This window comes from Ranitomeya imitator, chromosome 8 (genome assembly GCF_032444005.1).
Source record: "Ranitomeya imitator isolate aRanImi1 chromosome 8, aRanImi1.pri, whole genome shotgun sequence".
In the NCBI taxonomy this organism is placed as follows: Eukaryota; Metazoa; Chordata; class Amphibia; order Anura; family Dendrobatidae; genus Ranitomeya; species Ranitomeya imitator.
The window spans coordinates 169,252,150-169,277,103 of NC_091289.1; the positions used below are offsets into that span (position 1 = coordinate 169,252,150).

The following is a 24,954-nucleotide window of genomic DNA, read 5'->3' on the forward strand; positions in this document are numbered from 1 at the left end:
GGCTGACATCAATCCCAGGGATTAGTAATAGAGAGGTGTCTATAAGACGCCCCCATTATTAAGTTTTGAAATAAACACACAGAATAAAATCCTCTTTTACACATTTATTACAAATAAATTATACTCACCTTTACGCCTGTAATCCATCGATGCCCATGTCACCTGTGAAAGACAAAAAATAATAAACAACCATATTCCTCCCCTGTCCGACGAGAAGATAATCCATACTGTGCGACGTTGTAATCCATCTCTGCTACAAATGGATTTCAAGCTGAATGGAGGCATGATGCAGCTGTTCAGGCTGAAATCCAGGAGACAATGAGCTGCTGAGAGCGCAGCTTCAGTGACGAGCTGTAACGCCATAGAGGTTACCGCCAGTCACTGAAGTTGAAGTGACCACAATGAGATCACCGCTAGCACTTTGCTATGTGTCTCAGGATCTTGGCCATATCTCTCACTGTCCTAAGTTTTCTGCCCTACTTCCTTTAAAGGGAATTTTCTGCAAGCAGCATGATGTAGGCGCAAAGATCCCGATTCCAGTGATGTGTCAGTTACTGGGCTGCAGTTTTGATGAAACAACTGTTTTATCTGTTGCATATCTAGCAGTTTTCTGAATACTGAGCTCTGTATAACCCCGTCCACATGACTGGCAGCTTTGACTATGCCCAGTGTACACAGAAAGCTGCCAATCAGTGGTGTGAATTTGGTTGCACTACATGGCAGCAGGTTTACTAGTTCTCTAGTGATAATCCCCTGCTAATAAAACTGCCCCAGAAAGTGACCTATCCCTGAAATGTGTCTCTACATTGTGCTGCTCTCAGATTAGATGGCAATAACCCGTAACTGATTCCCTTTAAGCCAAAAGTTCATTATGCATTAAAGGGATTGCCCCTTTTCAGATAATCTTGATCCCCACATGCAGTTTGTTATAAAAACAAAGTTCGCATAACTCACCCTCCCCCAGTCCAGCGACAGTGCTCCTTGATAACCTGTCTCCATATTTCGGCACCATTGTATTAAGGCATTGCTATCAGTAGTAGTGTGTACTAAGACTTTACCATCAGTTAAGCTGTTGGATTATACTCTTCTATTAAAGGGTCCTCGTGGAGGAGCAGAATGCACAACTCCTGAACTTTGTGTAATTTTTCTGGCAATGTAATTACTGTCCGGCAGCCGGCTCCTTCCCTGTATCTAACTGCGGACAAAGCAGTATGGAAGTTACTGAACAGACCAGCGCTCTACTTTTGCCTCTGAGGAATTGTCGCCTCGGCTTCCCGGGCACATCTGAAAGCTTTGTGAGAATTCAGTGCCTTAAACTGCAAATCTCGTCTCGGCAGAACTATAAATTCTGCATTACTTTTCTTGTGTGAAAACCCAGGTTGTTAAATATGGTCAGGTTAAAGGGAACCTGTCACCCCGGTTTTTCAGTACGAGCTAAAAATACTGTTAAATAGGGCCTGAGCTGTGCGTTACTATAGTGTATTTTGTGTACCCTGATTCCACCCCTAAGCTGCCGAAATAACTTACCAAAGTCGCCGTTTTCTCCTGTCAATCAGGCTGGTCAGGTCACATGGGCGTGGCGACATCGCTGTATCTTCCCCCAGATCTTGCATGTATTTCCGTTGGTGGCGTAGTGGTTTGCGCATGCCCATCTTCTGAATCCACTGGTTGAGTTGAGATGCGAACTCGGCTTCAGGAAAATGGCCGCCACGATCTCCATCTGCGCACGCGCGGCATCCCGCGGCCATTTTCCTGAAGCCCCGGGCAGCAGAGGACTCCATATGCGCACGCGCGGCCTCAGGAAGATGGCCGCCCCCACAGATCACCAGGGAAATAGCGCCGATCGCGCAATTTTTCTTCTCCTGCCCAGTGGATTCAAAAGATGGGCATGCGCAAACCACTACGCCACCAACGGAAATACATGCAAGATCTGGGGGAAGATACAGCAATGTCGCCACGCCCATCTGACCTGACCAGCTTGATTGACAGGCGAAAACGGCGACTTTGGTAAGTTATTTCGGCAGCTTAGGGGTGGAATCAGGGTACACAAAATACACTATAGTAACGCACAGCTCAGGCCCTATTTAACAGTATTTTTATCTCGTACTGAAAAACCGGGGTGACAGGTTCCCTTTAAACTTCTATATAGGGGACATGCAGGTCATATCAATGTACCCAGAGCATGGGACCGCTGGAAACAAATCTGGCGCTCTTCGAAAACTGAGAAATTGTCCAAGTTCCTTAAGGGTGTGCTCACACATTTTGGTTTTTTTTGGAGCGGGTATTCCACTACTAATTTCAGTGCTTCATATTCTCTGTTGTAGATTGACCGCGTTTGCAAATTTTTCAATCCCCAGCTGGTCCATCTGCTCTGCTCTCATTTTGTAAACCTGAATGACTTTTTTGGGGATCATTTCCTGAGCGTTTTTTTTGGTGTTTTTCAGCCAGCAGGTTTCTTTTGAGGGTTTTTCCAGCAGTTTCGGGACTTTTTTTTGTAGTGACATTATCCGGATGTTTTCTTTTAACGCCATTCAACTATGAAGAAACTGCTAATGGTTTTAAAAAGCAAAGAACCTGACAAAACCCTCAAAAAGACGCCTGGGTTTCTTCTGAGCCTTCCTATTAAGTTTTAATTGTAAAGTATAGATGGTCTTCAGAGCAGAAGCCATCTGAAGATTTGTCGGGTTACAATTTTAACTGCTCGGCATCTTTGAAGACTTTGAAACACTAAACCCCTGCATATGTCCATTCTTTTGGGCTTTTTTATATTTTTTTTCAGGTGGATATTATAACAGACCTGCATGGGCGGCTCCCATCATAAGTGTTGATGTCCGAGGCAATGTCCATAATAAGTTCCAATATCTCCAGTATTTCTATATCCACAGAAGATTCAGAATATCTCGACGTGAGAAATCACAATCTGTAAAATATGATGGCGCTTTGTAAGCAACGCATAATAGTCTTCATACTGTGGTGCTAGGAAGGTAGCGTTCATAGTATCCACCAAAAGGTGGACGGTGACGTCATTCCCCAAAGGGATGGTAGTTTGGATGGTAACTTTATGGCTGTCTTTTTTTTTCTCCGTATACGTCAATATACATTTAATATAACCTAAAAAGTTATTGTAAAGCTATAAAACTTTTTTTTTAAATTTAAAGAATGTTGTTTTTTAAAAAAATGTTTGTACCAATATGTACAAAAATAATTTTAAATGCAGTTCCCCTATAACTAAGAGGAGTTGACTACCAACGACTAAAGTCACTAAACATGGGTAGAAATGTTATAAAACTAAGGCGTAATTCTATATGGTGGTCTTCCAGTTCGATATTAGAGCTGTAGACTGTCCTGTATGGTGCCTCCTTTTGGAGATACTCAGGTAGGCGCTATGTCCGATTAATTCTTTTATTGCTGCATATTTTCAATTTAAAAAATTGTTTTGGCCCAGTAAATATTTGCACGGCGTCTATTCCACCTGTATGGCGGAGGTTCGCGCATGCCGTCTGAATGTTGAGCACCGTTCTGTAGCGATGAGTGAGTGCTCATTCCTCGATTTTTGCCTAGGGTGCTCGGGTATGCACCGAGTATCGCGGGTGCTCGAGTGACATGTTCGAGTCCCCGTGGACGCATATTTTGTGGCTGTTAGACAGCCACAACACATGCAGGGATTGCCTGTGTATGTCAGGCAATCCCCTCGTGTTCTAGCAGCCGCAAAACTTTAGGCCGCGGAGATTCGAACATGTCACTCGAGCACCCGCGATACTAGGTGCATACCAGAGCACCCTAGGCAAACTCGAGTGACTAACACTTGTGCTCATCATTGGCGTCTTGACCTGACATTCGGAGATATCAACTGTTGAGTGACCCGACGTCTGTGCTTCCTTAAATCGCATTGTATCATCGGGTCATTTCCACTGGTGTCTCTGCTTGACTTAAACTCAGAGGCTGGTGGTGAGTTAGTAATAGCGAACCAATGGTGATGACGAAGCACATGTGTTGGCAGCAGTGAGATATAGAAAGTCAATTCTTCCCAGCCTCTCTAAAGAAACAGAAATGCTTCGGAAGCAGGATATTTCACGAGGCTGTCAAATAAAAGAAACAGGAATCATTAGACGGACACACTTCCAGGCATGAACAATTGAATTTACACTGACCCACTAACAATCAATACAAAGCATCCACAGCGAGCTCCGAAAACCCCGCTTGTGGCACAGACGTTCTCTGATTTCGGGAATGCTATATTGTATTTACATTTCTATTTTCGAGCTTTTGTATATCATTATTTTACAGTGAATGCAGCTGATGTCTTCATGTCAGAATTATTGTCTGTAGACACGTATCCCTTATAATCACATTGATTAGGGTTTTACAACGTATCCGTGAAGTTTTGATTAAACTGTTCATAAAAAATACAAAGTCAAGTTGACATTCCTGGTCCCTAGACAGGACCTCAGGTTTTTGGTGGCCGTTTGGTTACTGACACGTCAGTATGTACATAGTCGTGGCTAAAAGTTTTGTGGCTGGCACGAATTTTGGTTTTTACAAAGTTTGCGGCTTCAGTGTTTATAGATCTTTTAATCAGATGTTTCTTTGGTTACTGAAGTAAAGTGAAAATTTCATAGGTTTTTAATCTTTTATAGCCCATGACGTGAAGTTTATACAAAGACTCGTAATTCTCATAGTTGACCCTTATTTGTCAAGATTTCTGCCCTTCGTTTGGACATTGGATATCGGCTTCTGGGCCAAATTCTGACTGTTGACTTATCTAATCAGTTGCTTAGAGTTTTACAAATTGTTTTTTCTCCACCTGCTATTTGGGGATTGAACCAAGGTTGTCACTGGGGATTGAGATCTGGACATGGAGCCAACATTTTAATGTTTTGTTCATCGAGCCACATTGGGCCACCATACAACTTTTTGGCAACAATTGATTGTAGTTGTCCAGTGGATCGACCGGGTATGTCTAATGTCTTCGTATGACCATGGTGCATGGCATAATATCTATGTGCTGATCATTCAGAAAACATTTTTTTCATTCGTGCCACTCCACTGATTAGTGAACATTTTTGTTAGCGAATCATCGGGAATATATGGCTTCATGTAAAAGATATTTCATCATTCGATAGACATCTCGTGTGTATGGCCAGCTTTAGTTATCACTTTTGCCTTGTGACGTGGTCTCCATCAGACTGGAAAAAGCATTTCTCGTCACCAAATTGCTCCTCGATCGTTGGAAGAAGTTGCTCTAGGAGGATATTTAGATCCTATTCTTCATCCATCGATGAAAAGTCCCCTGTACATGAGTGTCCCCCAACTCCAGTCTTCGAGAGCCACCATCTGGTCATGTTTTCAGGATTTCCTTAGTATTGCCCAGATGATTATTGTATCCTCTCCACTGGCAATAATTCCATTACCTGGGGAATACTAAGGAAATCCTGAAAACATGATCTGTTGGTGTCTCTTAAGGACCGGGAACACAGCCATGCATGTATGGTGTCAAGATGCTTTACTGTAGGCATGACAACTGCAGGACTTATGGTTGCACTCATCGTTGCTTCTCAGGACAATCATTCTTCCAGATGTCCATGAGGCTTCATGAGAGAAAATAACTTTTTCTCCCGACTTATTCTGTAGGACGTACAGGGATCTCCAGAGGGTACGCCCTTGGCTCAAGAACGGACCCTTTCGAGCTCTTTAAGACTGTGATATTTGTAGTTCAGTAAGTGAAGGCCAGGCTTGAAGTCAGGACTAAGTTAAACATGACACATTACCCATCAATCCATAATAGTCTGAATTCCATCTCCGTACCTGGTTACTTGTATTGTGAGTTCCAACAACATTGCTGTGGTGGGTTATAAAGGAAATGAGGCAAAAAACATATTCAGTACTGGGAGCTCATATCAACCGGACAATGAACAGCAGCAACTTTATAGGTTTTCAAGATACAAGAAAACCCTTGTACCTGAGCTGCAATATGGTTAAAAAATAAATAAACGATGTACTCGCCCTACCTGGGTCCACACAGGTGCCTGCTGATGTCATCATGTTAGTAACATGGCAGCCAATCAGGCTTGAGTCATTAACTCAGGCAGAGCTCCCTGATTGGCTGGCTGATGTGACATCAGCGCTGTAGTCTATAACAGACAGGAGCAGTGGAGACCTGGGGTGGGTGAGTAAAGAACAGCTTTGTATAAAAAGTTAAATATTACACGTGGGAGACGGGGGTTTTCCAAAACTGTTTTTTATTATAGTCATTACATGTTTCAGTAAGGATTTCAGAGCATTTTTTTCTGCAGGTTAGGGACAGATCAATCAGAGAACGCTTTATCTGGTGTAATATTTATTGGCGCTGTTTGTTTGCTTCTCCCCTCTCCTGTAGTAAAGCTGTGGTCGACCAACCTGGATAACTCTGTCGCTAGTATTGAAGCCAAAGCAAATGTATGCTGTGTGAAATTCAGCCCCTCTTCCCGATACCACCTGGCGTTCGGCTGTGCAGGTAAGGCTCTTACATACTTAATATGTGGTCTGACTCTGCTACCGAAAATGTATTTTGGGCCGGGCTGACCTTCATGCAGAACAACATATACACCAAAGTGGATTTCTGATACAACTTTATGGCTTTCTAGACTTCCGCTTATTCTGGTATATTTCGGGCGACCATACACAATGCATTGTATTACTGCCTAGTATACACCCCTGCGAGGAAAGTGTAATGTGTAACCACAGCCTGACGGTCCTCACCCTGGAGGAAAGAAGGATTGTGGACTGATCAAATGTTGGTGAATGTAACTAGAACTACTGGTATCACCATCTATTACAGTGTTATAAAGGCAGCCTAAATAACGTAATAAACATAAAACACCACCTGTTAGTTTGAAGGGTCCGGCAGCTGATTACAGGCTTAGATCCCATTTAATGCAGCGCCACCGCTGGGCAAATAATGCATTGCATGGCTCTAAAATAATTCAAGAATTCAGTAGCGTTAAGTTTTTTTTTTTTTTTTCCTATATTCATGCAGACGTCCAAGCAAATCGGTCTGAGCCCGGAGCACCAATGTATGGATTGGATACATAGACTGGTCTCCCTGTTGGCGCATGACCGCTTCATGAATTTCTATGATGCTGTCACGCTTGGGTCAGTAGACCGGTGGCCAGTCTGTGCATTGTGATCCCGAGATCGGAGCGAGGTCCACACGACTTATCTACAACTTGGCTGTTTTATTTACAGCAAAATCGGAGCTCCAAAGTAGTCTCCCCACAACAAGTCGCACCACATTTCCGAGAATTGCCGGTGGGCAACCTCATGTCACAGGCTAGCCCCAACCTAAATCAGACAAGCCCTTAAAGTTTAATTGCAATCTAATGAGTAGTCCTCGGGCTGTTGTATGGGCTTAAAAGAATAGTCTGTCTTATTTAAAAAAAAAATAAAAAAAAAAGCTAGCCACTCGTATAACATAAAAGCCACCCCACACCATGACAAGGTGTAACCAAATCGGGGCGCTATGGATTTTATTCTCTATTTACAGGTAAACCAGCAAAAAATCGAGGCTGGTAAAAGGTGATTCAGTCATAATGGAGGCCTGAGATGAGCTGAACGCTTCCTACAGACCGACGCAAGAGCCGTCATCTCTGGTCTCCACCTGCCGGCTGCTGGAGCGTCTGTGCCGCCCTCCCAATGCGAGGCTATGCAGAGATCTTTACTCCTCTCCTCCTCATTTTTACGTTTTTTTCTTTCCCTTTTTTGTTCTATTCATCAAAGAGCAAAATGAAAACAATAGGGTCCACACTTTTAATTGCATCTGTTTTGTAAGAAGAGAATATTATGCCTAGATATGGCCGAGGCACCTTGTGTCTAGAGCTTGTGCTGCGAGACGAAGGAGCCCACGGTGAGGAGCATTTATCAGGACTGGCATCCACCAAGTCTGCTTCCCTCCGCACGGTGAAACTTGCAATGTACAGCTGAGGGACGTGCGGCGATAAATCTCTTCCAATGCAAACAAAGAAGGTTTCATTCCTCGTGCCATTATATGTATCCAGCAAACCTCTGCTCCCAGACGCAGCAGCGCTCCATCTTTAGCCGCTCATGTGGTCATTGATTCTCAATGCAGCAATCACAATATGCTCTAATCACTGCACAGACAAGCGGGTGCCTGCACTGTGAATCCTGCCGAAAAATTACTGTTGTGCTCTTTTTACAAATTTAACCCCTTTCTGACCTCGGACGGGATAGTACGTCCGAGGTCAGAAGCCCCGCTTTGATGCGGGCTCCGGCGGTGAGCCCGCATCAAAGCCGGGACATGTCAGCTGTTTTGAACAGCTGACATGTGCCCGTAATAGGCGCGGGCAGAATCGCGATGTGCCCGCGCCTATTAACTAGTTAAATGCCGCTGTCAAACGCAGACAGCGGCATTCAACTACCGCTTCCGGCCGGGCGGCTGGAAATGATCGCATCGCCGACCCCCGTCACATGATCGGAGGTCGGCGATGCTTCTGAATAGTAACCATAGAGGTCCTTGAGACCTCTATGGTTACTGATCGCCTGTAGCTGTGAGCGCCACCCTGTGGTCAGCGCTCACAGAACACCTGATATTCTGCTACATAGCAGCGAACAGCAGATCGCTGCTATGTAGCAGATGTAGCAGAGGCGATCGCGTTGTGCCTGTTTCTAGCCTCCCATGGAGGCTATTGAAGCATGGCAAAAGTAAAAAAAAAAATGTGAAAAAAATAAAAAAAATATAAAAGTTTCGCCCCATTCAAAATAAATCAATAAAAATCGAACCTACACATGTTTGGTATCGCCGCGTTCAGAATCGCCCGATCTATCAATAAAAAAAAGCATTAACCTGATCGCTAAACGGCGTAGCGAGAAAAAAATTCAAAACGCCAGAATTACGTTTTTTTTTGTCACCGCGGCATTGAATTAAAATGCAATAACGGGCGATCAAAAGAACATATCTGCACCAAAATGCTATCATTAAAATCGCCAGCTCGGCACGCAAAAAATATGCCCTCACCTGACCCCAGATCACGAGAAATGGAGACGCTACGAGTATCGGAAAATGGCACAATTTTTTTTTTTTTTTTTTTTTAGCAAAGTTTGGAATTTTTTTTCACCACTTAGATAAAAAAATAACCTAGTCATGTTAGGTGTCTATGAACTCGTACTGACCTGGAGAATCCTAATGGCAGCTCAGTTTTAGCATTTAGTGAACCTAGCAAAAAAAGCCAAACAAAAAACAAGTGTGGGATTGCACTTTTTTGCAATTTCACCGCACTTGGAATTTTTCCCCCCCGTTTTTTAGTACACAACATGGTAAAACCAATGATGTCGTTCAAAAGTACAACTCGTCCCGCAAAAAATAAGCCCTCACATGGCCAAATTGACGGAAAAATAAAAAAGTTATAACTCTCGGAAGGAGGGGAGCGAAAAACTGACACGGAAAAACGGAAAATCCCAAGGTCATGAAGGGGTTAATGACGATAAATTGGGATTTTTTTTTTTTGCACAGATTTCCCATATTAAACTTTAAAAAAAAAACTTATCTGTTTAACAGATAACTAAAAAGTCCTAGCAGTGTTCAGTATGAACTACTTCTCTTCATTGTCCCCGCACTGTTCCATAATCCTGTGTTTGGCCCAGTCTGCACCCCCCACCATTTATTTGAGCTTCAGTACTATACTGATACTTGTGCGTCGGGCCCCCTTCAATCAGCTCATCGATGCCCACCCTCCTACTGATCTGACACTGAGGACCTATACTAAGAATAGGTCATCACTAGTGATCAGCTGACGTGCTGGGTTAAGGTGTTATCTGAGCATGCTCGGGTGCCAAGAGTGTCCTCGGTGTGCTCGAATACTATGAGAGTCGCCGCGGCCGCATGTCTCACGGCTGTTCGATAAAATCCTAGTTATATGTCAATGCAACCCTATTAAATGGTGCGGGAGCGTCTCCTCTTTCTCACTTTTGGCTTAGGATGTCATAGCCACTTTGCACAGGGGTGAAAGTGTCATGGGGGTTGCACAGTGAGCCAGGAATAATTAGAAATGAATGAACGTGTAAAATGCACAAATAGAATGAGATGAGCAGAATCTTGGCCGCTCATGAATGTCTTCCTTATGATCCGTATGAGGCTAGCCCTCTATTTTTAAGCTCTTCTTCGCCTGTGTGCACGTTTTGCTCTCTTTCATTGACATCTTTATCGCCTGCTGTGTCAAAAGCTTTTGACAATACAATTAAAAGGGAAAGGGCGCATGTACCCCTCCCCCACCACGGCACTCCATGTCAAGCCCATTATCCAGAGCTGTCTGAATGTCATCTATAACCTCCAGCCATTGCTGGGGCCTGTCAGAATAGAAGGTTGTAAAGAAGAGGGCAGGACACTGCTCAGCGGCAGCACATCCATGGAATCTGCGCTCCTGGGTAGCTCACATCCGCGAGGCCCCTGCTCCGAAGACTCTAATGGGCCAGGACATCCGACCTCATAACTGTGAATTTGCAGGACACTAAATGTCCGCCTCGGTACTGCCATAGTGTAATTACTTACTTATTTTTTTTTTCCTCTTTATTTCTAAGCTTTGCATCTGACCATCAGTGTCTTCTAAATACCCTTAGAATAAATGACTACTTGGGCTAGCATTAATTCCAGTTGCTGAGTGCACGCAGCCATGTAATATCACATATTGCATTGTTCAGCCACAAAATAAGGCACTTTTTCTTTTTTTTTTTCCTTTCAGATTAAACATCTCTTAAAGCTTCCAAAGTACCTAAAAAAGGCTTTGTATGAAGGCACTTACCGACTCCTACTGTGCGGTGCGATCAGGGAGACTGAAGAGCAGAATTATACAGAGGCTCTTATCTATTTAGGCTGATAGGCCATTTGTCTAATGTCCACGGTTATGACTTTCTCCGTGTGTTAACACAATGCCATAACTAGAAAACAAGATCTTTGGTTTTAAAGGGGATATCAAACAGTAAAACATATATATTTTTGGCCCTATATCAATTTAAAATAATCAGGGGCATGGGCACCTTTGCGGAACCAGCACTGGCACCCCAGAGGTCTCCGGTGGCTGCGAAACCAGTGTGTGCTCCTATAGAAATCACAGCACCGCTGCAGCCAATTATGGGTCAGATGACTAGAAGAGCATGTCATCAGATGTATTGTCAGATGTTTCTCCGATGGCTCCCTCGCTAGTCTCCTGAATCCTGAAGCCAATTGAAGTGGTGTCTACCCCTTATCTAGATTGATGGACAGGTCCAGTCACACGCCGCTCCACCATCCGCCAATGGATGGACTGGAGATCGGTGCAGTCTCTGAGGAAAGCTGCACCAACAAGAGTCGATCATACCTATAGAATAGTAAGAGCCGCAAGGTCACGTCCCCAACACATCTGATATATAAAGATAATATGGCCGACCCTGGGAACTCATTCTGCAGCCAGCGGTGGTCAGTGTAATGCAGCCATATAGGAGGGAAATGATGCAAATTTATGGATGATAACTCAATTGCAAAAAAAATGATTTTCTTTGGTCCCATTTGCATTAATTTAAGTAAAAATAATTGTCCCCAAAGGCGGAAACCCCCTTTTAAAGTTTAATGCACAATGTCTGTCTTTACGGGCTTCCAAAAGGTTTGTTGGAATTTGAAAGAACATCTTTTGTGTACACCAGAGAGGTGCTGCCTAAAATTATTATTTTTTTTTTTAGGCTACACAATACAATCTAGCACTATTTTTTTTTTTTTTAACCAATAGTCGGCTGATCGCTGCCATGTTCATACAGTAATGATCACTCTTGCGCTATAAGGCGACACAAAAGTATTTTCTCATCCGAGAAAATTCGAAAATTGGTCCGATTTATTCTTATCCATGTTTCTCAGATGTGGAGAAGATGGAAATAAAAATTTCTCCATTCTGTCCGTGAAAATCAAACCTCAGTCGGATGTCATCCGAGTGCAGTCTGACATTTTCCCACGGACTCATTGACCTGCAGGTCCGAGTGAGATTTGAGTATCTGATGCAAATTGTAAATGCTGCAAATTTTTTTTTTTTTTTTTTTCCCTTGGCCAGACTCGGTCCAAGGAAAAAATGGAGATGTGCACGGCCCCATAGAGTAATGTTGGTTCGAGTGTGATCTGATATTTTGTCAGATCGCACTTGGCCCGAAAATATGGTCATCTGCATGAGCCCTTATGAGCAAAAGTCGACCTAAGTAATGGGGACTTAATATTGCTTTGCCCTTTGTTTTACCGCACATAGTCATCCACGTAAAATTTGTGACACTACCGTTAAACATTTCACCCTTAGAGCAAGAAGTTTTTGAGCTGATCTTCAGAATGGAGCTGCTGTGCTTTGGTACCGCAGAACATATTGTCCTCAGAAGAGCTCTTCTGCAGTAATTCCCTGATTGAAGCTGATAGCTTTGCTCCCTGATGTCGTTATAATGGCCGCAGATGGCTCTCCTGGCCTGTGACTACTGTGATGCTGGAAGTAGCAGTGGACCATCAGGCCAACTTTGTGTTTGGCCCAACTGGACAATAGTCTGGGTTCTCAAGCCAAAATGCAGGCACAGACCATGTAGTATGCAAAGCTCTGGAAACATCTCCGGTACAACAGCTGTTCTCCTCCATATAACTCCATGTAAACTTTCGTCCATTAGATATCTTGGATCCGATAACGGCAAGAACACGTTTGTAGTTCCTTCATTTTTTAAAAAGATTGACACCGTACAATGCAGTGCAATGCTTTTGGGAGCAGACGTTAGAGGGGCAGTAGGTGACCCACTGAAAACAGTCTTTGACATCGGTAAGGCCTTTGACTAACCTTTTTGAAGGTGACATGGACTGGCCAATCCTACTATTTCACCAAGACTGAAGTGGAGACGTCTGGAAGCTACCGTACTTTCCTCACTTTCCTTGTGAGACTACAGAGGCCAAACTAATTAACCAGTTTTATCTTGTGGTGGTAAACCCATGATCCCTTCTGGTCCACTCACCTGTGGATGTTCTAATTTCTCAGTGGTGGAACCGATGTGCCCAAAATACTTCGAGGCCCAGAAAACAAAACCGACTTTCCACTGAGTGTCTAATTTTGAGAAATGTCAGGCCTTCATCAGTTGAACTTGTCTACATTTCCTTAGGAATTGTCTGACTCCACCGAGATTCTCACTGCCCTGGAGCTTTTCCTTTGATTTGGTTCATGTTGGGCTTCATCCTGAGCTCATCTGCCGAGTCTCCAAGTGTTCGTCTTTCTGTTTAGGGTTTCCCATCTCCCTCTGGAGTTTAGACCTGTTGAATATATATTCACTATCAGCTGAAACCTGCTGTTTGAACTTCAGAGCATGTTTTCTTTTTATGCTTGTTTTGTTGTCATATTTTTTTATTTCGGGATTTAAATTTTTTTTTATTTTGCCAAAAATATCTGCTTGATAAACATTCCTATATAAACTTTACTTATAATGGGATCCATTGTGGAAAACCTTTTTGAAGAAATCCTAAACTTAGAAACCTAAAAAGTAAAAAAACACTAGAGAATATTGCGCCTACTCCCTGTCAGTCTGAAGAATTGTCTGCTGGTTTCTGAAACAGTTTTGCAGAAAGTAGGGTTTTTTTTTTTCCTGTTGGTCTATTACACTTTCAGGTGTGGAAAGACTGGTGGGCAGGCTTTAGCTATGTGGGTCTGTTCTAGCAATCTAGGGCAGAGGGGGGAGGCTCCTGCTGCAGCCATTTGTTTGTAGCCTGGTACAGAACAGTGAGATGAGAACATGGCTGAGCTTCTGAGTCAGTGATTTCTTTATATATTTTATTCTAATTGGCAGGTTTTTGCTATGTAGCAATGTGTCACCTACTGGGCTGTTTCGATACAATTCAATGTTTTATTAGCAGGATATTATCACTACATTTCTAGCTGTCTCGTGCCTCCTGGTCCAGCCAGGCCCCCAACACTGATTGGCTGCTTTCTGTCAGGATACAGAGTACAAAGAAAGCAGCCAATCAGTGGTGTGGGCGGGGTTATACAGGGCTCAGCATTCCGAGTTCTGCTAGATCTGCAGCAGAGATAACGGATTCTATTAGAACTGTTCCACCCAGTAAGCTAAGTGATACATCGCTGGAATCAGGGTCTCTGTCCTTACATCATGCTGCTTTCAGATTACCAGTACATGGCAAAAAAAAACCTGCTGACTGATTGTCATTAAGAGGCTAGGTCATGTACTAAGTTGGTCTTTGCAGTGGGGGGGGGGGGGGGGGTCTGACTTCTGGCAATTTCCTAATATAATGTTTAAAGGCAATCTGTCAGCAAGGCAAAGTGCTGGCAAATCCAAGCTTTGTGCAGCTGCTCTATGAGATGGGAATAACTCATTAAGCACTTCAGACTCATTATTTTGCTCCGATTTACAGTCGGATGTTATTTTTTGTTTTTTATGAAGTCGGCATCACCTAGTTTTGTGCAATTGACAAACTTCAAGTGAAGCACGTTCAGTGAGTCGCACAATCCGCGGTTGGCCGCTCTTCACAGCGGCGGCCTCCACATTTCCTTTGATAAGTCGCACAACGATTCTCAGTCATTAGCGCCATTTACCATCCATGTTCTTATCTTACACTTTCCATGAGTTGCGCTTTGATGTACGCTATTATTGAAACCATCTTAATTTCACGTATTAATATTTATTTTTTTTTTAGTCCAATATTCCTTTTTTTTTTTTTTTTTTTTTTTTTGTAAATTTCTGCTTTGTTTTCAACGCAGATGGTATTTTTCTCCCTTTTCTTTAATCTTCTTGTCTGACTGCCCATATGGCGTAGAAGCGGCACTGTCTCTTTAAAGCTTGGCCAGCTGTTCTGTAGCATTTCCCATTAATGCTTACAGCACCATTCCAGTCCTTTTTTTTTTTTTTTTTGTAGTTTTAAGGGAGGTGGGGGAAATAAATGTAGCATGAAGATCGCTTGAATTGATGTGCATGTAGGGAAAAGAGGGGGCGACGAAGCCAAACTCATTCACGGAACACTCTGTGTCAGAGCAATCAATTAATAATTAAGCAACTAATTTTAGCTAGCCAAGGAACGATGCCGAAAGGGACGGAGAACGATTGCCCCGTAAGCACGTGTAGGCGCATCGTGTCCAGGCCGGGTGCCAGTACGCAGAGGTTTGCTTCATTTGCTTACACATATCCATAGGGGGTATGGGGGCTACAAGGAGAAGGGGTCATTTGGAGCTATTCGCGGTGGAGTAAGGCAGAGTAAGGGATGTAGCCTGTGAAATGTTTTTTTTTCCCTATTTTTTCAGTGTTTGTAATGTTTTTCATGTCCGCCTCTCATTTTAAAGCTTTCTGTAGAGCGCACGTTATAGGAGAGCACCTTTTTAAACTTCCCTGTATTCTTCTCATCTCTACTAATGGCTAAGTCTGTGTAAGAGGTTAGACATCATTCCCCTCTCGAAAGACTCCGCTGCCGGCTTTAATCTTCCCATTTCACTGCAGTCCTTCTGGGGCTCTGATTGAAGGAATCAATATGTATTTGCGGTGCAGAATAGCAAGTGTTCATGCGAGCCTTTCGGCAGGTCACGACGCGGACAGTTTAGGGCGATCTTAGAAGCGCCGCGCTTTAGCGCAATGGCTACGGTTACTCATCAGCGGCCCCACTTTGTCGTTTCGCTCAAGGCAAGGCTCTGGGAAAAAAGCTCATCTTGTCACTTGGATGCGCTTTTTATCTTATGAAATTGACATCACAGGGAGGTTTGGTCACCATTTAAAAGAAGGGAAAAAGAAATAAGCAGCTTCGCATCAAACCAAGGTAAATGGGACATACGTGCAACATGGCATCTGTGAGCGAAAGCACGAGGAGAGCAAATATTCTGCTGTATTTGAAAATCCAACATCTGTTTTTCATAAATCATCTCATCTGTGATGTAAACATTTAATTTGATACCAAGATGAATTATGCCATTGACAACTTTAGGTCAATTAATCAATTAGAAAGTAATATTGTGCATTTTAGCAAAAATGCATGGTAATACGGGATAGATTCCTTTTTCCTAGAAGTGCTCGATTCTTAACACATCACCTGTATGTGAATACCGTAGAATAGTGAGGGAGCTTCGAAGTTAAGGGACTTTGGTCCCAATTCACTTGTTACATTAGAATTCTGGCATAAAGTCACAAAAAATTTTGTGCAACTCGTAGTTTCTCGCAACTCTGCTAAAATGGGTGGGACGGTAGCTCAGCGGGGGAATGACATCACAACTCCTGTAATTCATGACGAGCAGTGGCCTTCTTTATGTAAGAAATCCTATTCCAGTCCCTGACTGGAGTAAGATTTGTGACCAGGCTCATTCCTCTTAATGAATCGGTAGTGTCTGAGTCCAGCTCGCTCCCTCATCAAGACAAGCGTGAAAATTGCTGCTTTTGATGAATCAGGAACACAGTTTTCTATGTTTGAATGAGTCCCACTATCCCTGCTCAAACCTAGGGAATGTGTGTGAGTTCTGTCTTCCTCACACAGACAAAGCCTGAGAATCCTGCTTCCCCTGCCCAGACATAGAGCTTATTTGATCATCCTGCTTCCACTGCACAAACATAGGCAAAATCTGTGGCTTCTGCTTAGAGACCCATACAGAGCTTGTAAATTCTGGGGGGTTTGTAGATTCAGGAGGGCCCCCATCCCCCACAAACAGGGAGCCCGCAAGTCCTGCTTCCCCTCTGCGGCCAGTGGGAGCCCACGAGTCCTGCTTCCCCTCTGCGGCCGGAGGGAGCCCGTGAGTCCTGCTTCCCCTCTCCTGCCGGAGGGAGCCCGTGAGTCCTGCTTCCCCTCTGCGGCCGGAGGGAGCCGTGAGGCCTGCTTCCCCTGTGTGGTCGGAGGGAGCCCGCGAGGCCTGATTCCCTTCTGTGACCGGAGGGAGCCCGTGAGTCCTGCTTTCCCTCTGTGGCCTGAGGGAGCTCGCTAGTTCTGCTTCCCCTCTGTGGCTGGAGGGAGCCCGTGAGGCCTGCTTCCCCTCTGGCTGGAGGGAGCCCGCGAGGCCTGCTTCCCTTCTTGGCTGGAGGGAGCCCGCGAGGCCTGCTTCCCCTCTGGCTGGAGGGAGCCCGCGAGGCCTGCTTCCCTTCTTGGCTGGAGGGAGCCCGCGAGGCCTGCTTCCCCTCTGGCTGGAGGGAGCCCGCGAGGCCTGCTTCCCTTCTTGGCTGGAAGGGGCCCGCGAGGCCTGCTTCCCCTCTGTGGCTGGAGGGAGCCCGCGAGGCCTGCTTCCCCTTTGTGGCCGGAGGGAGCCCGCGAGGCCTGCTTCCCCTCTGTGGCTAGAGGGAGCCCGCGACGCCTGCTTCCCCTCTCCTGCCGGAGATCCTATCGCAGAAACAGCAAATGGGGCAAGTGTTTGTATGGAGCATCTTATGGGGCCATAACGCTTGTGCAGCACTATATGGGGCAAATATCTTTATGGAGCATCTTATGGGGCCATAATCAACATTTGTGCAGCATTATGTTGGGCAAATGTGTCTATGGAGCATCTTATGAGGCCATTATTAACCTTTATGCAGGATTATATGGGGCATATTTTAATATGAAGCATCTTATGGGGCCCGTCATAAACTTTATGGAGCATTATATGGGGCTTCTGATTCAATATGGATATTCAAAATCACTTAACCTACTGATGTCTCAATTAATTTTACTTTTATTGGTATCTATTTTTACTTTTGACATTTACCGGTAGCTGCTGCATTTTCCACCCTAGGCTTATACTCGAGCCATTAAGTTTTCCCAGTTTTTTGTGGCAAAATTAGGGGGGTCGGCTTATACTCGGGTCTGCTTATACTCGAGTATATACGGTATGTCTTATATTCTAGGTTCTTCAAAGTAGCCACCTTTTGCTTTGATGACTGCTTTGCACACTCTAGGCATTCTCTTGATGAGCATCAAGAGGTAGTCACCAGGAATGGTTTTCACTTCACAGGTGTGCCCTGTCAGGTTTAATAAGTGGGATTTCTTACCTTATAAATGGGGTTGGGACCATCAGTTGTGTTGTGCAGAAGTCTGGTGGATACACAGCTGATAGTCCTACTGAATAGACTGTTAGCTGCTTTTTTATTGCCATAATACAAATTCTAAGTAAAGAAAAGCGAGTGGCCATCATTACTTTAAGAAATGAAGGTCAGTCAGGAAAGGAAGACCAAGAGTCACCTCTGCTTCTGAGGATGTTTATCCGAGTCACCAGCCTCAGAAATCGCAGGTTAACAGCAGCTCAGATTAGAGACCAGGTCAATGCCACACAGAGTTCTAGCAGCAGACACATGTCTACAACAACTATTAAGAGGAGACTTTGTGCAGCAGGCCTTCATGGTAAAATAGCTGCTAGGAAACCACTGCTAAGGACAGGCAACAAGCAGAAGAGACTTGTTTGGGCTAAAGAACACAAGGAATGGACATTAGACCAGTGGAAATCTGTGCTTTGGTCTGATGAGTCCAAATTTGAGATCTTTGGTTCCAACCATCGTGTCTTTGTGCGACGCAGAAAAGGTGAACGGATGGACTCTACATGCCTGGTTCCCACCGTGAAGCATGGAGGAGGAGGTGTGATGGTGTGGGGGGGCTTTGCTGGTGACACTGTTGGGGATTTATTCAAAATTGAAGGCATACTGAACCAGCATGGCTACCACAGCATCTTGCAGCAGCATGCTATTCCATCCGGTTTGCGTTTAGTTGGACCATCATTTATATATCAACAGGACAATGACCCCAAACACACCTCCAGGCTGTGTAAGGGCTATTTGACCAAGAAGGAGAGTGATGGGGTGCTACGCCAGATGACCTGGCCTCCACAGTCACCAGACCTGAACCCAATCGAGATGGTTTGGGGTGAGCTGGACCGCAGAGTGTAGGCAAAAGGGCCAACAAGTGCTAAGCATCTCTGTTGGAAGACCATTCCCGGTGACTACCTCTTGAAGCTCATCAAGAGAATGCCAAGAGTGTGCAAAGCAGTCATCAAAGCAAAAGGTGGCTACTTTGAAGAACCTAGAATATAAGACATAATTTCAGTTGTTTCACACTTTTTTGTTAAGTATATAATTCCACATGTGTTAATTGATAGTTTTGATGCTTTCAGTGTAAATGTACAATTTTCATAGTCATGAAAATACAGAAAAATCTTTAAATGGGAAGGTGTGTCCAAACTTTTAGTCTGTACTGTATGTTCCGGAGTCAGTACATGACCTTGACTTTAAATGAGACTAGTGAAATCCAGAGTTTTCACCTAACATCATGTTTTGTGCATAGAATCGCCTGGATTTTCTGCAGGCTGTTGCAGAGCTCTGGCCATGTCAGGTCTCCATCATCCTGTGTGATCACCCGTTGTCTTTCAGAAGTTCACGGCCTCTATAAGTGATGTATGGCTGTTGACATACTGTCCTCCCTTTCTTCCTCCGAGCTAAGTAATGACACCATGCTTCTGCTTCCTTCAATGGCAAACCATATTAATTACAATATGGCAGCCCGGAGCTGGGCTACTGTAATTAAATAAAGCAGCTTTGTCTTGAGGGGAAAAAAAAGCATTATTCATGGGTTGACAGTAAAGTTCCATTGTGCAGAGGTTGACCACCACTGACGCCCTTCACGATCTTCTTCGTAGTATGGTGCATGTGCTCAGACGCAGCTTCTCCTCCTTCTTTGGAATCCCAATATGTGAATGCCGCCTTGCAGCCGCCCTTCAAAAGACAAGGAATGATGATGCCTGTTAAGACTCTATGGGATCCAATGTGTATGGCTTTCAGCTGTCCTCCACTCCCCAAACATGGGTGTATATGGCTCGGCCATGAGTTCCTGTGTTCCCTATAAGAGGGGCGCTACCAGAATCGTTCTACCCCCACTAAGCCAAAAAATCGGGCACTTGAATTCTTTATATCGTCCCGACATATTCTGGAGGCTTCTATAAGCAGTAAATCGTCAGATGATTCCTGCCAAATTGATGGACTCAGCCGACATTTATGTAATGTATATGTGGGCCTTAGGTCTGGCTTAGTTGAACTGCAGGAGGTCCAGGTTTTACACCCTTCATGGGGTTGTCGAGCCTAATGCAAGAGAATAGGATCTGAGCCTGATTCCTCTTCAACAGCTGCGACAGTGTGACGCCGTGCTCCTATTCTGTCTCTGATCACACGTTACATCCGGCCATCAATAGTTGATAACTGCCTATCGGTGGAGGTGTGGGTCGGCAGACCCCCACAGATGTCATATTGATGTCATATACTGGAGATACGTCATTAGCTAAGATAACCCCTTCAATAGGGAGCCTAATTGTGCTGCATTGTGGCCATGTTGATGTGTTCGCAGTCTAGGAAACGTACTCTTTAGACCTACTTTCCTTTATCCCCTGCCCCCTCTTATTGACGTTTTAGACATATTACTTTATTTTTTTTAATATTTCCATCTGAAATAAATTTGGGTTGCTGAAGTAATTAATCAATGCATGACATATATGGGTGATTTTTTTTTTTTTTTTCATCATTTACAAGGACTCTGTCATCAGGATTTGTGTAATCTGAGAGCAGCATAATGTAGGGCAAGAGAGCCTGATTGCTGGGATGTGTTACTTACTGGACTGCTTGATGTAGAATCCCGGTTTTATCTGCTGTAGATGTGTCGGTGCTCAGAATGCTGTGCTATGTAAAACCCCGCTCACAACCCTGATTGGCAGCTTCCTGTGTACATTGTCCACAAGCTGCCAATCAGTGGTGTGGGCGGGGTTATACAGATTAGCCTGACTGCTGTACACTTGACACCTAGTTCTGTAGAGATAATCTCCTGCTGATAAAACACTGATTGCATTGAAACAGCAGCACGCAACCTAGTAAGTGACACATCCCTGGAATCGGGCTCACTTGCCCTATTATGCTGCTCTTAGATTAAATAGCAAAAACCTGCTGACAGATTCCCTTGGATACTAGAGCAGACAGTCCAGTTCATGCTTTCTTGTACTCTGAGACTAGCCTTCCACACGTTGCTGTGAGTGCCGGGGTGGGAATCCAGTCTTTGGAGTTGATGGGACAGCAGCCAAGGAATTGGGTTCTTAGTAACCTGACCTCTGTCTCTCACCGTTGTAACAATCAATCACCGCTAAATAACATTCGCCCAAGTAACTAATTACCCATTCACTTAAGTTACCAATGTGTGCTAATTTTGATTTGTTACAACTTACAAAGTGCCGCGTAAAAAATGGATGTACACTAAAAATCAACGTAAATGTACTGGTATTAATATGAATGTGGTGCAAACCAATGTGGTAGCGCCCTGCGGTTTAATGCACTCCGGTGTGAACCCTTTTATCTCTCTCCATATCCCCTAGATCACTGTGTCCACTATTACGACCTCCGGAACACTAAGCAGCCCATCATGGTGTTTAAAGGACATCGCAAAGCTGTCTCATATGCCAAATTTGTCAATGGGGAGGAGATCGTCTCCGCGTAAGTACCGCTCTCTGTCAATGAGCAAGACTTGAGAAGTGCGCCAAAATAGTCTCCGAATGTTGCCGCGTCCCCTGGGCAGCATCCGTGGAGTTGACATATTTTCCGAAAACGCCTGACCTGGGTGCTGCAGTGCATTGTGTCAACGCACACTAATGGGAATAATGCCTTCTGAGTGGCCTTCCGAGCGATGGCGATCTCCATGGAGACCTGCCGAGAGTTTTTGTACTTTACACTGAAGTGCATCCTCTGATTACCTCGCTGCAGGAGGCGGCGGTCCAGTTGTTCCTAATTATCTGCAGAACTTCTGTAGTCCTCATGTCTAAGGAGATGTTAACCCTTGTCCTCAGGCCACGTATTCGGCTTATTCCGGTGCATAAACACAATAACTCCCATTATTTGGGTGTATTCTGTTAGACATCACCTTTAACCCTGTCCGAAAATGATGCTTGATCTGAGGATGCCATTTAATCTCTGTAGAGATGCTGAACGTAGGAATGTAAAGCGGCTCTACCACCAAATTTTGCTGCACAAGCTGCATACACTACTAAGTAAACTCCTTAGACCTGATGAGGCTGGTGTACTTGCTTTGAAAATACAAGTTAAAACGGTTGTCTAATCCTGATATTAAGCGGAGTATTTTATGAGGTGTAGTGTATTCAGTCTCTGAGCGCTCAGCCTGACTGACTGCTAGCTGTGGATTGTGCTGAGCAGTGTGAGATCTCAGCAGGGAGGAGGCACACTGAGGAGCGATCATTCAGTCTAGGTGGGTGGAGAATAAGTGTAAACTTCGAAAATGCCGTTTTGACATGGGTTTTCAAAGTGAGCACAGTAGTTTCAACCGGTCTGAGATCCACTAATGTATGTAGCTTGTTTAGTAAGATCTGCTGTCCAGTCTGATTTTAGTCTCTTGTGTCATTTTGTTCTGTGTAAGACTGAAGTTTCATTAGTCCGCGGCAGTGCTATAGTTTGTGCTGGTGCCCATAGAAATCGGAGGACTGGCGGAGGTGTCCAGAAGGATGGGCGCTCCATGTAGCTGCCTACTACTTTAGAAAACATTGTTATCTGAGGACATTTTGTTTTCTAGACTCTTGTAGAACATCCATCCCCATATCCCTGCATATGATTAGATCGTGATCCTTTGTCTTCGCTGAGATATATACACTTTCCGGACATTCCCTGCTCAGTCTCCTGTATATTCCTTAGGTCAACAGATAGCCAACTGAAGCTGTGGAATGTGACCAGACCCCATTGCCTCCGCTCCTTCAAGGGTCACATCAACGAGAAGAATTTTGTTGGTTTGGCATCTAATGGAGACTACATCGCCTGTGGTCAGTATGGTTTCATCGATTTCCATCTTAATAATAGCTGATTATGTTCTGAAGGATCTAATTTACACAGTGCAAACTTGATGGAGTTATTGTATATATGTTTTAATGTTTTTTTTGTTCCCCCAAACAGTAGTATTCCTTATACCTTGCCTTTTAAGTTGTCGTATGTTTTCTTTCACCACGGACTTAGAGAACCTTTCTACTTGCAGTGTGTTCTGTGGCCAATAAGGTATATAGGAGGAGAAGGGCAACAGAATGATATAGGTTTGTTGGAGTAGATCCGGTATAACTTAGATCTTATTCATTGCCATCCCTGGTGTTTGGAAGAGTCCAGTGGGCAGTCCTACCAGTGATTGACAGCTACCTCTGCATGTACAGTCATATAGGGGATACGGAATGAGTGACTAGGGAGCAGGAAAGTGCAATAGAGTTTTGTTTTGTTTTTTTTTTAACAAGTGATGAAAGTAAAAAATAAAAAGGTAAGTCATCTGGTTCAGTTGTGTGATTTACGGCATACAAAATGCATGAAGCACCACGGGTTAAAAAACCAATATGCCAGGTAGGAACAAGAAAAAAGGGTAAAGATCCAAAAGAAGATTCAATAGGACATGGTAAGCAACAATTTGGTTTTCTTTTCAACGCGTTTCAAAGTAATCTACCTTCATCAGGAAAAACCACAACATCTCTTTTTTTCCTGATGAAGATGTTGCATTACTTCAAAACGAGTTGAAAATAAAACCACATTGCTACTTATAATATCCTACTGAATCTTCTTTTGGATCCTCATCAGACCCTTTTTTCTTTTTCCTACCTTGCATACAGTGAAGCCTGTCAATCACTGAACAGCACCGCCCACTGGACTCGTGTCCAAACACCAGGGATGTCAATGAATAAAGTACAAGTTTTACTGAATCTTTTCTCACTAACTTGTATATCGATCCGATCAGCTCCTCCTGCTCGATCAGATAATATTTTCAACCGGAAAGGTTCCCTTTATCTCAGGATGCAGGTATTCTTTGAAGCGGTTTTAGATTTCCTTAGTGCCTCTACATTTAAATACACACACATAAATGTGTAATGTATGCAGTAACTTCTCTATTACTCTTACACTGGTTTTGGCCAATATAACAAGTGATAACATTCCTGCAGGATAAGTGATAAGTTACTTATTACTGTGGTTCCCACTTTTTTGACCCCTACCAATCTTGAGAACTGGTCTCTGGAGTCTCCTGTTTGAATGGAGTTATGGTCCTGCATGTGCGCCACTTCTCCACTCATTGCCTATAGTAGAGCTTCTCAAACCGTGAGGCCGGCCACACCAGTGAGGTGCCCCCAAGGAATCAGTGAGGTTTACCTGGGGGTGAAAGTGGGGTAGCAATTTGTTATAGGTGACGGGCACAAGGGGGGCATTCTTTGCGTCTGGAGGAGAGAAGGTTTTTCCACCAACATAGAAGAGGATTCTTTACTGTTAGGGCAGTGAGAATCTGGAATTGCTTGCCTGAGGAGGTGGTGATGGCGAACTCAGTCGAGGGGTTCAAGAGAGGCCTGGATGTCTTCCTGGAGCAGAACAATATTGTATCATACAATTATTAGGTTCTGTAGAAGGACGTAGATCTGGGGATTTATTATGATGGAATATAGGCTGAACTGGATGGACAAATGTCTTTTTTCGGCCTTACTAACTATGTTACTATGTTATAGTATGGCAGATTAGGTTTATTGTTGATAAATGTAGAATTATGCACTGCGGCCAGAGTAATCCCATTTCTGTATATACATTAAGTGTAAGTATAATCGGGACTTCTGTAGTCTACAGGAGAAGAACTTGGGTATTCCGGATACAAGTAAGCTGAGCAGCCGTACTCAATGTCAGGCAGCAGCCACAAAAGCAAGCAAGATTTTAGGATGTTTAAAAAAAAAAAAAAAGAGAGAAAACCTTGTGATCCTAATGTATTGTTACCCCGTCTATAGATCCCACAGAAGACTACATCTAGAATATGGGATCCAGTTTTGGGCTCGACATTTTAAAAAGATTATTCGGAAATTAGCAGCCGCTCAAAGGCGACAACTAGATTATTAGATAGGGTGGAAGGCCTCACTTGCATGTGACATTTTCTGTATAGTAAATATGTCCTTTCCTATCCAATGTCTCATTTTGATGGGAGTGGTTTTGTTCTTTTTTTTCCCCGCG

The 24,954-nt window shown here is 44.0% G+C and overlaps 1 protein-coding gene across 1 annotated transcript in view; it reads left to right on the forward strand.

Moving 5' to 3' along the window:
• Nucleotides 1-24,954, forward strand: part of COP1 (COP1 E3 ubiquitin ligase) — a 183,046-nt gene that overhangs the window by 120,135 nt on the left and 37,957 nt on the right. The window contains exons 15-17 of the mRNA XM_069737804.1: nt 6,377-6,493; nt 21,315-21,432; nt 22,639-22,763. Coding sequence (XP_069593905.1) covers nt 6,377-6,493; nt 21,315-21,432; nt 22,639-22,763 — 360 coding nt within the window. The remainder of the gene's footprint in view (nt 1-6,376; nt 6,494-21,314; nt 21,433-22,638; nt 22,764-24,954) is intronic.